This window comes from Ceratotherium simum, chromosome 28 (assembly GCF_057802395.1).
Source record: "Ceratotherium simum simum isolate JZ-2026a chromosome 28, ASM5780239v1, whole genome shotgun sequence".
NCBI lineage: Eukaryota > Metazoa > Chordata > Mammalia > Perissodactyla > Rhinocerotidae > Ceratotherium > Ceratotherium simum.
Window position 1 is genome coordinate 39,190,740 of NC_141927.1, and position 17,407 is coordinate 39,208,146.

The window sequence follows — 17,407 nt, forward strand, 5'->3', positions numbered from 1 at the left end:
TGCACAGCCCTGAGTTGTTGGCAGTGGTCCATATCGAGCAATACCCCTCATTCAGAACTCACTCCAAGGCAATCTAGCCACTGTGACCATCATATCAGGAAACAGAACGGAAACAACTGTCTTACAATCCCACTGAGATGACTTCTGCTCATCTCTAGTTCCACTGTCAACTCCCAGCCCCCGCAGTGGGCTGGAACGGAGTGGCAGGCCCCCGCTTGAGCCTACCAATGTGGTGAGCGCACTCACGACTTCCACGCAGAGCCCACTGTGGAGCCCACGAGGGAGACGCAGGACAGCCGGCGCGCGCGGAGCCACGGGAAGGCGGGAACGCTGCCCCACGCCCGCGCCGAGAGCGCCGAGTCTGCACCACAGAGGGTGTCACTGCCGAGCAGGAAGGGTCAGCGGGCCGGGGAGCGAGGCCCACGCCACATGCAAGCCCGCTCTGGCGGAGCCAGCCCAGCCCGGGCTGGCTCGGCGGCGACCGCACGGAGCGCGGCGGCCCGAGCCCGGCAGGCGGCGCCTACCTTGCAGTGCGTGGTGCTGACGGGAAGCCCGACGTTGGAGGCGATCACCACGGTGAATGCCGAGGCCAGCTCAATGGTGAAGCCGCTGCGGGGAGAACAGACACGTCACGGGCGCTCCGCGCCGCCCACGGACACCCCGGTGCCGTCCCACCTGGACACTCTCCCGGGCGACTGCACTGCTGACGGGGCCGGACGTGAACAGAACACGCACTGCCGCACACGGGCCCCAGTTCACACTGGGACTTGGCACTATGCTGTCTACAGCCCCAAACAGCCTTGTTTTTCTGAGATGTTTTCAAAAACCACGCACTGCAGTAACTGGGTCAGAAATTCTTGCTGTGCAAAAAATAGTAACTTAGTCATTGCTGAAGTGGCGTAGGAAAAACGATACTCTCGTATTTAAAAGGTGCACTTATTACCAAGAGTGACTTTTTTCTCAGATTACTAATTTTTCTTCAAGTCAATGTTATAAAAGAAACTTTCATTAAGATGAATTTCAGGGGGGAAAACTTTCAAGGTGGAAAAGATTTCTTACAATAGGTGTTCCAAGTTTTAGATATATTCTGAAAGTTCCCTGCTAAGTTTATTAACCCCTAATTTATCTAAAGGATCCACAACAGAAGGACTACATGGAAAATCACGTGGGAGAAGTCTCCAGATGCCACTCACACCTGCAGGGCCCCCTCCCGCCTGGCTGAGCTCCAGGAAGGATGCACAAGGTAACCTCAGTGGGGTGGCAGGTGAGAGGTGCTTCCCTCCAGTGCGTGGGCCGGCGTGGCAGAGAATTTTCGAGAAAGGCAGACCCTGGGCCCGGGGCGCGGTGTGCATCCCTCCCATCCCCACGTGCTCTCTGGGCCTCACATGGGGCTAAGACCACCAGCCGCGTAGACTGTGGGCTGCAGAGTGGGCTCTTCCTCTTCTCTTCCCTCCTGCTCTGCTTCAGCTCCTCCTGCCTCCACCTTCCCATCCCTCTCGCTTTCTCTCCCTCGTCTCAGTGCCACTGTGGCTGGGGGCCGAGCAGTGCACCCAGGAGGGCGGTGACGGGTGCAGCACAGGTGGGGGGCATTCTATCCTCTGCGCCCTCCTCACTGTGACCCCTGCTGTGCAGTGGCTGTGCTGAGGGGGTCGAGGCAGGAGAGCATGCGGGGGCTTTCAGACACATCAAGCCAGTCTCTGCGGCAGGCCTCCTCGGACAAGCCTGCCGATCCAGCCTGACCCTCTGGCTCACCTTGACGGTGTGATGGGAGTGAGGTCTTTCCCCATGGTCTGGATCACTCTTCTCCCCCAAATCCAGAGACCTGTACAAATTCCAACTCCTCCGTAAAACAGCAGCCAGACGGGGGTAACCGCTTCCTGCAGGACTGCGCCTTGTTGGTAAATCAGCCACAAAGCTACCAGGGGACCGATGGCATTACTGGGAGGAAACAAAGATTAATTAGACAAACATGGTGTGTACACACGAGCGGTGCTGTACACACGAGCGGTGCCTTCTCAGCCTTGAGAACAGCCCATTTGCTGTGGCCCGCCTATACAATCTAGTGGTGATAAAAATGATCTAATATTTTTTGTTGTGGTAAAAAAAGATAACAGAAAATTTACCACTTTAACCATTTTTAAGTGTACAGTTCAGTAGTGTTAAATATATTCACATTGTTGTGAAACAGACCTCCAGAACTTTTTCACCTTGCACATCTGAAACTCTATACCCTTCAACAGTAACTGCCTTTGCCCCCTGCCCTCAGTAACCACCGTTTCACTTTCTGTCTGTCTGAGTTTGACTACTCTAGGTCCCTCATATAAGTGGGATCATACAGTATTTGTCTTTTGTGACTGGCTTATTTCAATTAGCATAATGTCCTCAAGATTCATCCATGTTGTAGCATAAGTCAGAATTTCCTTCCTTTTTAAGGCTGAATATTCCACTGTACCACATTTCCTTTATCCATTCATCCGTTGATGGACATGTGGGTTGCTTCCACCTCTTGGCTATTGTGAATATTGCTGCTACAAATATGAATGTGCAATTATTTCTTCAAGACCCTGCTTTCACTTCTTTTGGATATATGTATACCCACAAGTGGGAGTGCTGGATCACACTGTAGTTCTATTGTGAATGTTTTGAGGAACCTCCAGACTGTGTTCCATAGCGGTTGTACTATTTTACATTCCTATCAACAGTGCACAAGGGTTCCAATTTCTCCACATCCTTGCCAACACTTGTTATTATTTTCTGTTGTTTTTTTATAGTAGCCATCTTAATGAGTGATTTACTAATTTTTTTTGAAGTACTGAAAAACCACAAGAAGTGGACACAAAAAACGTTCTTTTTCTCTTCTCTTTTTCCTCTATTTCTTTCCATTTTCACTGCCAGCACTGCTACTAATATTAGCTACCAGTTTTGGGCAGCCATGTCAGGTTCCACACAATGGGATCACAAACATTACTGCTAATCATTAGTTCTCACACCCACCCTGCAAACTAGGTATTGCAGCTCTCATTTTGTTGATGAGGAAATCGATGCCAAAGTCATGTCCCTAGCAGGAGGCAGGCTTGGGACGTAAGCTCAGGACTCAGTCGGGTGCTCACACCTTTCTCCCTAGACCTGCCATCATCACTCAGGTCCTTGGCAGCCACACACTTTTTTTGGATGCCACAGCTTTCAAAAAAAATTTTTTTTAAGACTTTATTTCTTTAGAGCAGTTTAAGGTTCACAGCGAAACTAAGGAGAAGTACAGAGATTTCCCATATGCCCTCTGCCCAACACATGCACAGCCTCTCCCACAATCAACATCTCCCACCAGAGTGGTACATTTATTACAACTGATGAACCTACAATGACACATCAGATTTGTCCCAAGTCCACAGTTTGCATTAGGGTTCACTCTTGGTGTTCATTCTCCTGGTTTGGACAAATGTATAATAACATGTATCCATCATTACAGCATCATGCAGAATAGTTTCACTGCCCTAAAAAGACCTCTGTGCTCCACCTATTCATCCCTCCCCCCACCCAACCCACTGATCTTTTTACTGTCTCCATAGCTTTGCCTTTTCCAGAATGTCATACAGTTGGAATCATACAGTATTCTCAGATTGGCTGCTTTCACATAGTAATAGGCATTTAAGTTTTCTTTATGTCTTTTCATGGCTTGACAGCTCATTTCTTTTTAGTGCTGAATAATACTCCATTGTCTGGATGTACTACAGTCTATCCATTCACCTTCTAAAGGACATCTTGGTTGCTTCCAAGTTTTGGCAATTATGAATAAAGCTTCTATATATATGCACGTGCAGGTTTTTGTGTGGACATAAGTTTTTAACTTCTTTGGGTAAATACCGAGGAGCGTGATTGCTGGATCACATGGTAAGACTATGTTTAGTTTTGTAATAAACTGCCAAACTGTCTTCCAAAGTGGCTGTACCATTTGCATTCCCACCAGCAATGAATGCGAGTTCCTGCTGCACATCCTCATCCGCATTTGGTGTTGTCAGTGTTCTAGATTTTGGCCATTCTAACAATTGTGTAATAGTTATCTCGTTTTAATTTGCATTTCCCTGATGACATATAACACAGAGCATCTTTTCATGTGCTTATTCGCCATCTGTATGTTTTCTTTGGTGAGGTGTCTGGTAAGGTCTTTGGCTCATTTTTTAATTGGGTTGTTTGTTTTCTTTCTTTTTTTTTTTTTTGTGAGATCAGCCCTGTGCTAACATCTGCCAATCTTCCTCTTTTTTTTGCTGAGGAAGACTGGCCCTGGGCTAACATCCGTGCCCATCTTCCTCCACTTTATATGGGACACTGCCACAGCATGGCTTGCCAAGCAGTGCGTCAGTGCGCACCCGGGATCCGAACCGGCGAACCCTGGGCCGCCGCAGCGGAGTGCGAGCACTTAACCGCTTGCGCCCCCAGGCCGGCCCCGGTTGTTTGTTTTCTTATTGTTGAGTTTTAAGAGTTCTTTGTACAATAATCCTTTATCAGATGTGTCTTTTGCAAATATTTTCTCTAAGTTTGTGGCTTATATTCTCATATCTCATTCTCTTGACATTGTCTTGCACTGTGCAGAAGTTTTCAATTTTAATGAAGTCTAGTTTATCTATTATTTCTTTCATGAATTGTATCTTTGGTGTTGTATCTAAAAAGTCATCACCATACCCAAGGTCATCTATGTTTCCTCCCATGTTATCTACAGGAGTTTTACAGTTTTGCATTTTACATTTAGGTTTGTGATCCATTTTGAGTTGATTTTTGTGGAAGGTGTAAGGTCTGTATCCAGATTCATTTCTTTGCCTGTAGACGTCCAGTTGTTCAGAACCATTTGTTGAAAAGACTCTTTGCTCCTTTGTATTATCTTTGCTCCTTTGTCAAAGATCAGTTGATATATTTATGTGAGTCTGGTTCTGGGCTCTCTATTCTGTTTCATTGATTTGTCTATTCTTTTCACCTATACCACACTATCTTCATTACTGCAGCTTTATAGTAAGGTTTGAAGATGGGTAGTGTCAGTCTTCCAACTTTGTTCTTCTCCTTCAATACTGGGTTGGCTATTCTGGGTCTTTTGCCTCTCCACATAAACTTTAGAATCAGTTTGTTGATATCCACAAAATAACTTGCTGGGATTTTGGTTGGGATTGCATTGAATCTATAGATAAAGATGGGAAGAACTGACATCTTTACAATATTGAGTCTTCCTGCCTTGAACATGGAAAATCTCTCCATTTATTTAGTTCTTCTTTGATTTCATTCATCAGTTTTGTAGTTTTCTGCATATAGATCTTGTACATATTTTGTTAGATTTATACCCAAGTATTTCATTTTTGGGGGTGCTAATGTAAATGGCATTGTTTTTAATTTTAAATTCCACTTGTTCTTTGCTGGTATGTAAGGAAATCAATTGGCTTTTGTACGTTAATCTTTTATCCTGCAACTCTGCCATAATTGCTTATTAGTTCCAGGAGTTTTTGTATTGATTCTTTCAGATTTTCTACATAGACGATCACGTCATCTACAAAGAAAGACAGCTTTATGTCCTCCTTCCCAATACATAGACTTTCTTTTTTTTTTTTTTTTTGTGAGGGACATCAGCCCTGAGCTAACATCCGTGCTACTCCTCCTCTTTTTGCTGAGGAAGACCGGCTCTGAGCTAACATCTATTGCCAGTCCTCCTCCTTTTTTCTTCCCCAAAGCGCCAGTAGACAGTTGTATGTCATAGTTGCACATCCTTCTAGTTGCTGTAAGTGGGATGCGGCCTCAGCATGGCCGGAGAAGCAGTGCGTTGGTGGGCGCCCGGGGTCCGAACCCGGGCCGCCAGTAGTGGAGCGCGTGCACTTAACTGCTAAGCCACTGAGCTGGCCCCCAAACCATATACTTTCAACTTCCAGTGCGGTGTTAAAAGGAATGGTGAAAGGGGACATCTTTGCCTTGCTCCTGATCTTAGCTTTGAGTTTCTCACCATTAAGTTTGATGTTAGCTGTAGGTTTTTTGTAGATATTCTTTATTAAGTTGAGGAAGTTCTCCTCTATTCCTAGTTTACTGAGAGTTTTTATCATGAATAGGTGGTATATTTTAAATGCTTTTTCTGCGTCTATTGATGTGATCATGTGATTTTTCTTTTTTAGCCTGTTGATGTGATGGATTACATTAACTGATTTTTGAACATTACATCAGCCTTGCATACCTGTGATAAATCTCACTTGGTCATGGTGTATAATTCTTTTCATACATTGTCGGATTCAATCTGTTAATATTTTGTTGAGGACTTTTGCACCTATGTTCACTATGGTCTGTAGTTTTCTTTAATGTCTTTCTCTGGTTTTGGTAATAGGGTAATTCTGGCCTCATAGAATGAGTCAGGAAGCATTCCCTCTGCTTCTATCCTCTGAAAGAGATTACAGAGTATTGGTATAATTTCTTCCTTAAATGTTTGGTAGAATTCACCAGTGAACCCATCTGGGCCCAATGCTTTCTGTTTTGGAAGGTTATTAATTATTGATTCAATTTCTTTAATAGAGTTAGGCCTATCAGATAGTCTATTTTTTCTTGCATGAGTTTTGGCCAATTGTGTCTTTCAAGGAATTGGTCCATTTCATGCAGGTTATCAAATTTGATGGCACAGAGTTGTTCATAGTATTGCTTTATTATCTTTTTAATGTCCACAGGATCTATGGTGATGTCTTCTCTTTCATTTCTGATACTAGTAATTTGTGTCCTCTCTTTTCTTCTTAGTTAGCCTAGCTAGAAGCTTATCAACTTTATTGATGTTTTCAAAAACCTGCTTTTGGTTTCATCAATTTCCTCTATTGATTTTCTGACTTCAATTTCATTGATTTCTACTCTAATTCTTATCATTTCTTTTCTTCTGCTTACTTTGGATTTAATTTGCTCTTCTTTTTCTAGCTTTCTAGGGTGGAAACTTAAATTATTGATTTTATATCTTTCTTCTTTTCTAATCTATGCATTCAATGCTATAAATTTCCACCTAAGCACTGTTTCCACTGCATCTCATAAATTTTGATGTTTTCATTTTCATTTAGTTCAAAATATTCTAAAATTTCTTGTGATATTTCTTCTTTGATCCATGTGGTTATTTCAAAGTGTGCTGTTTAATTTCCATATATTTGGGATTTTCCAGTTATCTTTCGGTTACTGATTTCTAATTTAATTTCATTGTGGTCTGAAAGCAGACATTGTATTAGTTCTTTTCTTTGTTTTTCAGAGCATCACGTCAGGGGGTACTTAATGTTGATATGTCTTATTACTAATGATGTTAACCTTGATCACCTGGTTAAGATAGTGTCTGCCAGGTTTCCCCACTATAAAGTTATTATTTTTCCCTTCATAATTAGTATATATCTTAGGAGAGATACTTTGACTATGCAAATATCCTATTTCTCCTAGAACTTTTGCCCACTAATTTTAGCATCTATTGGTTGATCCTACCCATGACAATTATTACCTGTAGTGTTTACCAAATGGTGTTTCAGTGTTATTTATTTATTTAGGTTATATGGAAATAAACCAATATCATGGCTGGTGTATGAGTAGGTCCTCTGCACCAAGGCCTTTTCTTGAGAGCCTTTTACACTGGCTTAAAAGGAATAGAGACAAATGTAGCTCAGGGTATATTTTGAAATACGGCTGGTAAAAAAAAATCTCACCAATCCCTAAAAAATTAGGAATAGCAGTTGAGACCAAAATCAGATTTTTAAGCTGGAAAACTTGGAAAGATTTGGATATTTGTTTGTTTCTTATTGAAAAGCTGTATCAATTTATTAAAAGCCCAACAAACCTCATCAAGATGCAGGAGAGGAAGTCAGAATAGAGTCACATCAGCTACCCCAGGATTCTCCACCCTTGTGCTTTTTTTTTTACAACTATTTGTTGGATGTGTTTTTTTCTTCCCCCTTTTTTTACCTTTTTGGTTGTTTTATTTTTACAGATGCACTTCCACCCCCAATTTGCTCAGTTATTTTCATAAAGTGGATTTTGAATGTATTAAAGACTTTTAAGATCCGTGATGCATTTACTCATGTGATAATTTTCTCTTTCAACTTATTAACACGCTACCTTGCATTAATATATTTTCTAATGTGAAACCAACGTTTCATTTCACTGTTAGAATAGGCCAATGATGCAAGGTGTGTGTGTGTGTGTGTGTGTGTGAACTGAAAATTGATTAAATGAATTTGCTAATATTATAGGGTTTTAACTTTACCTTAATTGAAATTGTTTTATAACTTGTTTCTTTTGCTGAGGAAGATTCGCCCAGAGCTAATAACATCTGTGCCAATCTTTATTTTGTATGTGGATCGCCGCCACAGCATGGCCACCCATGAGTGGTGGAGGTCCGCACCGGGAATTGAACCCGGGCCACTGAAGCAGAGCGTGCCAAACTCAACCACTAGGCCATAGGGCCAGCCCCAAACTTGTTTTATAACTTTTTTATACCCCTTTCACTCATTTCTTCCACCCCCCACCACCCACCCCCATTCTATTCTTTTAAATGTGTTAAGGTGTGTTTTATGACGCAGAATGTGTCCTATCTTGCTGAGCTTGATGTTCCATGTGAGCTTGAGAAGAATGTAAATTCTGCTGTTGTTGGATGGCGAGGTCTATCGATGTAAATTATATCCAGTGGATTGATGGTATTGTTGAGTCCAACTATGTCCTTACTGATTTTCTGCCTACTGGATCTGTCCATGTCTGCTCTGTTTGAAATTAATATGGCTACTCCTGCTCTGTTTCCATCAGTGTTAGCAAGGTGTACTTTCCTCCTTCCATTTACCTTTTAATCCATATGTGTCTTTATATTTAAAGTAGGTTTCATGTAGACAACACATAGTTGGGTTTGTTTTTTGATCCACTCTGACAATCTGTGTCCTTTAATTGGTGCATTTAGACCACTGACACTCAAAGTGATTACTGATATAGTTGGATTAATATCTACCATATTTGTTACTGTTTTCTATTTGTTGCCCTTATTCTTTGTTACTGCTTTTCTCTTCCACTTTTTTTGGCCTTTGGTGTTTTAATTGAACATTTTATGTGATTCCATTTTCTCTCCTTTCTTAGCATATTAGTTATGCTTTTTTTTTTGTTTTTTACTTTTTTTAGCAGTTGCCCTAGAGCTTGCAATATATACTTACAGCTAATCTAAGTGCACTTTCAAATACTACTATACCACTTCACAGGTAGTGTGGGTCCTTAAAATAAAAAGAATAATCCTAATTCCTCCCTCCTGTCCCTTGTATCATTGCTTTCATTCATTTCACTCAATATATGCATACTAAGCATATGTGTGTATGTGTGTATATAAAAAAATATATTTATATATATTTATATATAATAAATATATTTTATATATAAAATATATATACATGTATACATATATATAGTTTAATTCGACTGTGGTCTGAGAGCAGACATTGTATTATTTCTGTTCTTTCAAATTTGTTCAGATATGTTTATATAGTAAACTACAGATAGATGTGTATATATATATATAATTATATACATCTATATGTAGTATATACATAAGCATACATAATTATTATTTTGAATCAACTGTTACCTGTTAGATTAAGAATAAAAAAATAGTTTTTTTTTTACCTTCACCTATTCCTTCTTTGATGCTCTCCCTTGCTTTCTGTAGATCTGAGTTTCTGACCTATATTATTTTCCTTCTCTCTATAGAATTTCTTTTAACATTTCTTGCAAGGCAGGTCTACTGACAACAAATTCCCTCAATTTTTGTTTGTCTGAGAAAGTTTTTATTTCTCCTTCCCTTTTGAAGGATAATTTCACAGGGTTGATGGTTTTTTTCTTTCAACACTACAAATATTTCACTCCACTCTCTTCTGACTGCATGGTTTCTGAGGAGAAGGTGGATGTAATTCTTATCTTTGTTCCTTTATAGGTAAGGTGTTTTTTCCTTCTGGCTTCTTCCAAGATTTTTTCTTTGATTTTCTGTAGCTCAAAAATGATATGCCTAGGTGTAGGGGGTTTTGGCATTTATCCTGCTTGGTGTTCTCTGAGCTTCCTGGATCTGTGGGTTGGTGTCTGGCATTAATTTAGGGAAATTCTCAGTCATTATTGTTTCAAATATTTCATCTGTCCCTTGCTCTCTTTCTTCTCCTTCCAGTATTCCCATTATGTGTATGTTACACCTTTCGTAATTGTTACATAGTCCTTGGGTATTATTTTCTGTATTTTTTCAATCTTTGTTCTCTTTGCTTTTTGGTTTTTGAAGATTCTATTAAGATATCCCCTGGCTCAGAGATTCTTTCCTCAGCCATGTCCAGTCTACTAACAAGCCCATCAAAGGCATTCTTCATTTCTATTATAATGTTTTTTATCTCTAGTATTTCCTTGTGGTTCTTCCTTAGGATTTCCATCTCTCTGCTTACATTAGAGCCCTCAGTATATTAATTATAGTTGTTTCAAATTCCCAGTCTGATATTTCCAACATCCCTGCCATGCCTGGTTCTAATGCTTGCTCTGTCTCTTCAAATTGTGTTTTTGCCTTTTGGTATGTCTTGTAATTTTTTCTTGATAGCCAGACATGATGTACTGGGTAAAAGGAACTGCTGTAAATAGGCCTTTAGTGATGTGGTGGTGACGTGTGTGGGGAGGGAAAGCGCTCTATAGTCCTATGATCAGGTCTCAGTCTTTTAGTGAGCCTGTGCCTCTGGACTGTGAACTTCACAAGTGTCTCTCGGTCTTTTTTCTCCCCCTTATGTAGAACAGGATGGCTCCACTGGGCTGCAGTTGGGTATTTCCCTTTCCTCAGGTGAGTTGGGCTCTGATAATACCCTAGCAGGTTAGGATCTGGTTAACTAGCTTCCCCTGAGGGCAGGCCTTGTTAAAACAGTACTCTTGGGGCTGGCCTGGTGGTATAGTTGATTCAGTTTGTGTGCTCTGCTTCGGCGGCCTGGGGTTTGCAGGTTCGCATCCCAGGTGCAGACCTACACACCACTTATCAAGCCATGCTGTGGCAGGCATCCCACATATAAAGTAGAGGAAGATGGGCACAGATGTTAGCTCAGGGCCAATTTTCCTTAGCAAAAAGTGGAGGATTGGCAACAAATGTTAGCTCAGGGCTAATCTTCCTCACCAAAAAAACAAAAAACAGAGTGCTCTGGGTATGTCAAAATAGTTACTTTCCCCCTGCCTCTGACAGAAGCAGGAGGGGATTTTTTTCTCCAATATTCACTGTGAGAGCCTGGTAGAGTTTCTAGAGGTAAGACTCACAACATGGTGGGGTTCCCCATCACTGGGTGCCCTGGAATCTTCAGCTCTCTGACTTGTCTGCACGGAGCCCCCGGGATTCATCACTACAGTTCAGGTTTTCCCACCCGGCACTGGTTCCCACGGCAGTTTCCACTCGTGAGTCTCCTCCACAACTCCCTGTCCTTGTGTGTCTCTCCAGTCGTGGGGACAGCGCTTTGCCCTGTGTCCTCCTCTCTCTTATGGATCCAAGAAGGGTTGTTGATTTTTCAGTCTGTTCAGTTTCTTACTCATTGTTAGGACAGAGTGACAACTTCCAAGCTCCTTACATGCAGAACCACACACAGGCTCTCAGCAGCTTCTGTAGCTCTAGTCTCCTCCTCCCAGCTCACTCTACACTCTGTGTAGACAGTGAGGGTTACGAAGAACGGGCTCCCATGTCTGCTTCTCTCTAGCTGTGTGATCCTGGGCACGAAATGTCACATTTCTGAGCTCCAGATCCCCTAACTTTGAAGGATACTACTTAGGACCTCAAAGGGCTGTTTTGAGGAGGATTAGAGTAGGTTATAAATGATTCAGCACCGAGGCCTGATGCAAACTTAGTAACCTCTGTGGAGTGGACAGAAGCCCCCTCTTCACTGTCACATTATTATTTCTAGAACCTTGCTTTTATCAGACCATATCCCTCCCCAAAAGCCTCAAAACCAGCCCTAAACTGCAAGCAATTGCTCTGAACTCTGGTCACCTGTAGCAGTGGCTGCCTAAGCTCTTCCTTAGGCCTTGAAATACTGGTTTTGCGTGGTTTATTACTTTCCCACGTACATGCTTTTCTTATCTCCCTAACTGGAGCTTAAACTCCTAAAGGACAGGGACCCAATGCATGACCCGTTGCCAGCACCAGGCCTTCAACAAAGAATTCTCGATAAGGAGGAGGAAGTTAGGTGGTGCTAGGAGGGGCAATCAAGAAATTAAGAAGATAGGAGAACACGGTGCCTCAAATAAAATCACAGGCAACACATGTGTGACACTGAGCAGAACAGACGACGTCTGGCCTTCTGTCTGGCGGGAAGACTTCTTTTAAAAAGAACAGAAATGCAGTTGCATGTGGGTGGACAGTGTATGGAAACCCACTGTAAAACGGAGAGTCATGTAACTGGGCGATAAAAAATGCAACAATAGCACATTTTCCTGATTTGGATGAAAAGATTAGCCCTGCATGAAAATTATAATGAGAGTAATAGTGAAAACATATAGATACCGATTATGTGAGGAACAATCTCCTACGCACATTATATAAAGCATCTCACTTAATCCTCATGGAAACCCCATGAGCTTGGTACTAGTTTTACCCGTAAATTAGATTGGGACACTGAGGCTTTGGGAAATCAAGTGACTTGTCTACTCAGTGCTACCCAGCTAGTGAGGTGAGAGAAGAGACTTTCTACATATTCCCGGGATTCCCTACACATTCCTGGCCTCTATGACCTGCTGACCTTACAGTCTACACTCTCCCTCTGTGGCTTCCTTCTTCTTCCTAGAAGACACACGGCACACTCCTGCCTCAGCCCTTTGCTCCTGCGTCCCCCCTTCCGGGATGCGCACATCCTGGCTCCCTCACACCCTTCAGATCTCACTCAGCGAGCCCTCACCTCGACAGCTTATCCAGCATGGCAATCCCCCCGATGCGCCCCTCCCCCCACTTTATTTTTCCCGTTAACACTGATCACCGTCTAGCACCCTAAACGAGTTACTTATCTATCTGTTTACTGTCTGCGCCCCCCCCGCCCTCCTTTCCGGTAGGGATTTTTGGGCGTGTTGTTCGCTGCTGTATGGCGGCGCCCAGGACAGTGCCGGGCACACGGCAGACCCTCCAGACGTACTTGTTGAATGAACGAACGTACTCACCTCACGTCATTGCCCCCATGAGCAAAGGATCCAAAGCACGCAGTGAGGACCTGCAGAAAGTGGAACAGGAGGTGGACCTCGGCTGTGTCCTTCTCCTCCCGCTCCTCTTCCGCAGCGTCCTCTGGAGGCTGCTCAGGGTCTGCCCGCTCCGACGCCAGCTTCATCTCCACACCTCCCTCTTCCGCCTCGATCTCAGCCTCTGCCACCGCGTTGCAGTAGCTCGAGTAGCTGTCGTAGCGAAGTCTCTTTTTAGAGTAGGACACAGTGTCCCCCACCAGCTTCTCGCTGTCCTCTGGCGCGGACGGCGGGTCAGCAGCTTTGAAAGTCGCGTGTACCGGCAGCCCACAGATGGCTGCGGTGTAGCAAGTGTAGCTGTTGTTCCGTCGCAGCAGCCGATAGCTGTTCTCCTGTGCCGGCTTCTCCTCGGGGCCCCTGTCTGTGTGGATCTTGTGCAGCAAGTCTTTGTAGAGCCCCGAGTCTTTGTGCACGGTGTGATACACGTGACCGTCGCTCCTCGTGTGGCCGTCAAAGCCGAACGTGCCATTGGAGACGGGCGATTTCACAGAGCCGTGAGTCATGGAAAGCGCCCTTCCTGAAAAGGGTTAAAGAAAGAGTCTTCTTTTCCAGCCTTCTGAACATTAAGTGTGTCTGGAAGGAAATACTGCCCGCTCCTTATATGGTGGTTATCTCTGGAAGGTTGGATTATGGGCGATTTCAATTTTTTTGCACACGCTTTCTTTTCTAAATTGACCATAAAGGACATGTAATATGGCTAAAATAAAAAAGGAAACGTGGGAATATACAACAAAAGGGTATAACTAATAACATGGTATTTAAAAAATGATGTTATTTAAGTTCTCCTGAAAAGTGTCTCCAGAAATTACTACAGTACTCTTTCCTGTTTCTAGTAACCAATGAAGGGAGAATCCTTACAAAGAACTTATTTTAGGAAAACCTGACACATGAAGGACAACACCCAGTTCCCCATGAGACAGTTACTCTAGGTGCTCCTTAACAGGCCAACCATGACTGTCACAGGCAGTATCCGTCAGGTCGGTGGGGCAAAATTACCTTGCGCTCTTTGCGCCGAGTCTGAGACGGCACCCACGGAAAGCGGGTGCCAGGGCCCACCTTGCAGGGAGGCGGGAAGCTGCCCGGACAGGCTTGGCAGAGGCTGGTGCTCGCCCAGCATTGTCCACAAATGTTATGAGACAAAAGGACACCCCCAGGGCAGTCTTGAGCTTTTCTGAGGCTTGTGTGCTTCTACAGTAGGACGACCTCCTTGGTTGCAATTTCAGCTTTCTGTGCGCGTCTTCCCCCGGGAAGGCGTTCTTCGTAAACTGCACAACCAGCCTGCAGCGGCAGCAACTCCGCACATGGGAGATGCGCACGCGCCGCTGGGAGCGCTGCCCCGAGGCTCAGCGCGCGGGCCGGGCACCGCCGGCCGCACTGCACGTCCAGGGCAACAGTAGGCCTGCCCTGCTGACTGAGAGGCTTCCCCAGGCCTCTTCAGCCCCTGGGTTTTCTCAAAACATACAATTGGGGGACACTTTCCTGCATTAAAACCTAAGCGCCCCCACGCAGGCCCGGCCGGGTACCCCCGGACCCCTCTCTAGCGCCGTGCACACCCCACCCCTCCACGTGGGGCTTACCGTAGGAGGCCCGGGGGTGGTTTCCCGCCGAGACGCCCTCCGAGGCCCCAGCCGTGTCCCCCGCCGGCCCCGTGAGAGGGACTGTGCTGTCGTCACTGGTCTTGGCACCTGGTAGCTCTTTAAACACTGGGGACTCCACTTCCTCAATTTTATTGAGGCTTTCATCAGAGACTCGCGATAAAGCACCTTCTTTTTGTAATTTGCCTAAAGAAAATATAGTAGTCATAACTGAAAATTTCGAAAGAGAATTCTTGTTATTGAAAAATGAATATAAAAAACGTTTATCTTTATACTGTGGGAACGAAAGAAAAGTTATAGCTACATAGAGAAAATAAAGTGGAGAGTTCAATCAATTATCTGGGAAACGCAAGGCAGAAAATTCAGCTACTGAGGAGAAGATGCGGGCTTAGCCTGAGCCACTTCATCCAAAACCAACAAAAAAGACAGGCCTGCTTCCCATCCCCAAAGTCCCTCCCAGGGCTAACATTCTGTCACTCTACAACCCTCCAGACCGGCCTTCTATTTTCTTAAACTAACCTCAGAATCACTGAAATGTTTATCCTTTTTGTCTTCAAAGATATTGTTATAGTGTTTGGTTTTCTTCTGTTCAATAAATTATTGGTCTCAGATTTCTTCTGGTCACCAAATCTTAGGAAAAAAGTAAACCATTTTCCAAAAAGGAACAGAGAGATCCCGCTTACTTTTAAAAATCCTTTACTTTCAAAAGAAACAAGGGATTGTAAAGAAGCAGTTTCAAAGCTCTGCAGCCTTCTTTTTAGTCACATCTGACACCTGGTGCTGCTGATTTACTCCTCTTCCTGAGCAAAGCTGGAAGCTCTCACCTCCAGGACTGAAGTGGAAATACTCCCCTCTGCTGGATACACTCATTCATCATCCCTATCTTTATCAACTCTCTTTATGCACCGAGACAGTCAGATATACAGATAGGTTTTTTTTTTTTTTTTTTTTAAGATTTTATTTATTCAGTTTTTTCCCCCCAAAGCCCCAGTAGATAGTTGTATGTCATAGGTTCACATCCTTCTAGTTGCTGTACGTGGGACTCGGCCTCACGTTGGACGGAGAAGTGGTGCCTCGGGGCGCTCCCGGGATCCGAACCCGGGCCGCCAGCATCAGAGCGCGCACACTTAACCGCTAAGCCACGGAGCCGGCCCCAGATAGGTTTTTTAATACTAAGTTTCTATTATGTACTACAGGGAACAAAAAAAATGTATATTCAGATCTCGGACCTCAAATTGCTTATAATCTAGATGAGAAAAGATAATATTTATAAAGATTATAATAATAATTAAAACAAAAATTGTTAACACACAAGACAGGTTATTATTTTCTGCATTTTATTAGTGAGCAAACTGAGGCACAGGGTGATTAAACCATTTGCCCAGGGTCACATGCCCTTAATCACTAGTGTGTACTTAAAATAACAGAACAAGAACTATATGTTGAAATATCAAAATATGTCGCATTGACAAAAAATCTCCTGGGAAGCCAGAATGGGGAGCAATGTCAGCTTCCTGCTATGACATTATAGCCTACAGCTGGAAAGCAAAGACTTTATGCTCCATTTGACATGCAAGTTCAGCTATTAGGAAAAGCCTTTAAAAAAAATCAAAGCATGTGAGTATAGTTTATCATTCCCCTGGGGTTAAATCAGCCAAGCAGTAGGTTAAGGGGCTCATCTTAGGCTAGTACTCTGTATGCCTGGAGGAGGTGGTATTTACATTCAGGAGAGAGCAGGGAGCACCTACACGCGAGGGGAGGAAGCAGGAGGTTATCAATCCATGTTCAATGCGGCTTCACTATTTAGTTTGACATTGTATGCAATTAATTAATTGCAAATGTTTGACAATGTATGTACATACAGGTCCCCTGTATGTACAGGGGACCTGCAAACATTTCTCCCAGTCTGTGGCTTGTCTTTGCCTTCCCTTAACAGTGTTTCTCACAGAGCAATAGTTCTTAATTCTGATGAAGTACATAATGTGGATTTTTTTTATTATCAGTTTTTAAATTTACATGCAGTAAATTGCATCTGCATGTGTGTGTGTCCTGATTCTAACACGTCTAGATTCGTGTAACCGCCACCACAATCAGGATACAGAAAGGTTCCATCATCCCCCAAAGCTCCCCTCGTAGTCAGACCCTCGGCCCAGCCCTAACCCCTGACAACCATTATCTGCTTTCTGTCCCTACAGTCTGTCTTTTTCAGAATGCCGTAGAAATGAAACCATATGTAATTTTTTGAGACTGGCTTCTTTTACTCAGCATAATGCCTTAGAGATTCATCCAAGTTGTTACATGTATCAATAGTTCATTCTTCTTAACTGCTAGGTAGTGTTCCAGTATATGGATGCACCATAGTTTATTTATTCATTCTGTGGATAATCCAGGTTGTTTCCAGTTTTTGGTGATCACAAAGCTGCTATAAACATTCATGTACAGATTTTTGTGTGATTTTAAATTTTCATTTCTCTTGGGTAAATACCTAGGAGTGGGTAAGCGTATACTTAACCTGATAAGAAGCTGCCAAGCTGCTTCTCTGGGTGACTGTACCATTTTTCGTTCCCATCAGCAGTTCCAGCTGC

At 43.4% G+C, this 17,407-nt stretch overlaps 1 protein-coding gene across 3 annotated transcripts in view; it reads right to left on the minus strand.

Annotated features, from left to right (window-relative positions):
* Positions 1-17,407, minus strand: part of SLC20A2 (solute carrier family 20 member 2) — a 107,284-nt gene that overhangs the window by 10,010 nt on the left and 79,867 nt on the right. For all 3 annotated transcript variants that reach the window (XM_087418587.1, XM_087418586.1, XM_004441209.3), the window contains 4 exons: positions 14,805-15,008; positions 13,153-13,744; positions 1,753-1,938; positions 525-609 (listed from right to left, as the gene is read on the minus strand). In XM_087418587.1, the coding sequence (XP_087274713.1) occupies positions 525-609; positions 1,753-1,938; positions 13,153-13,744; positions 14,805-15,008 (1,067 nt within the window). The remainder of the gene's footprint in view (positions 1-524; positions 610-1,752; positions 1,939-13,152; positions 13,745-14,804; positions 15,009-17,407) is intronic.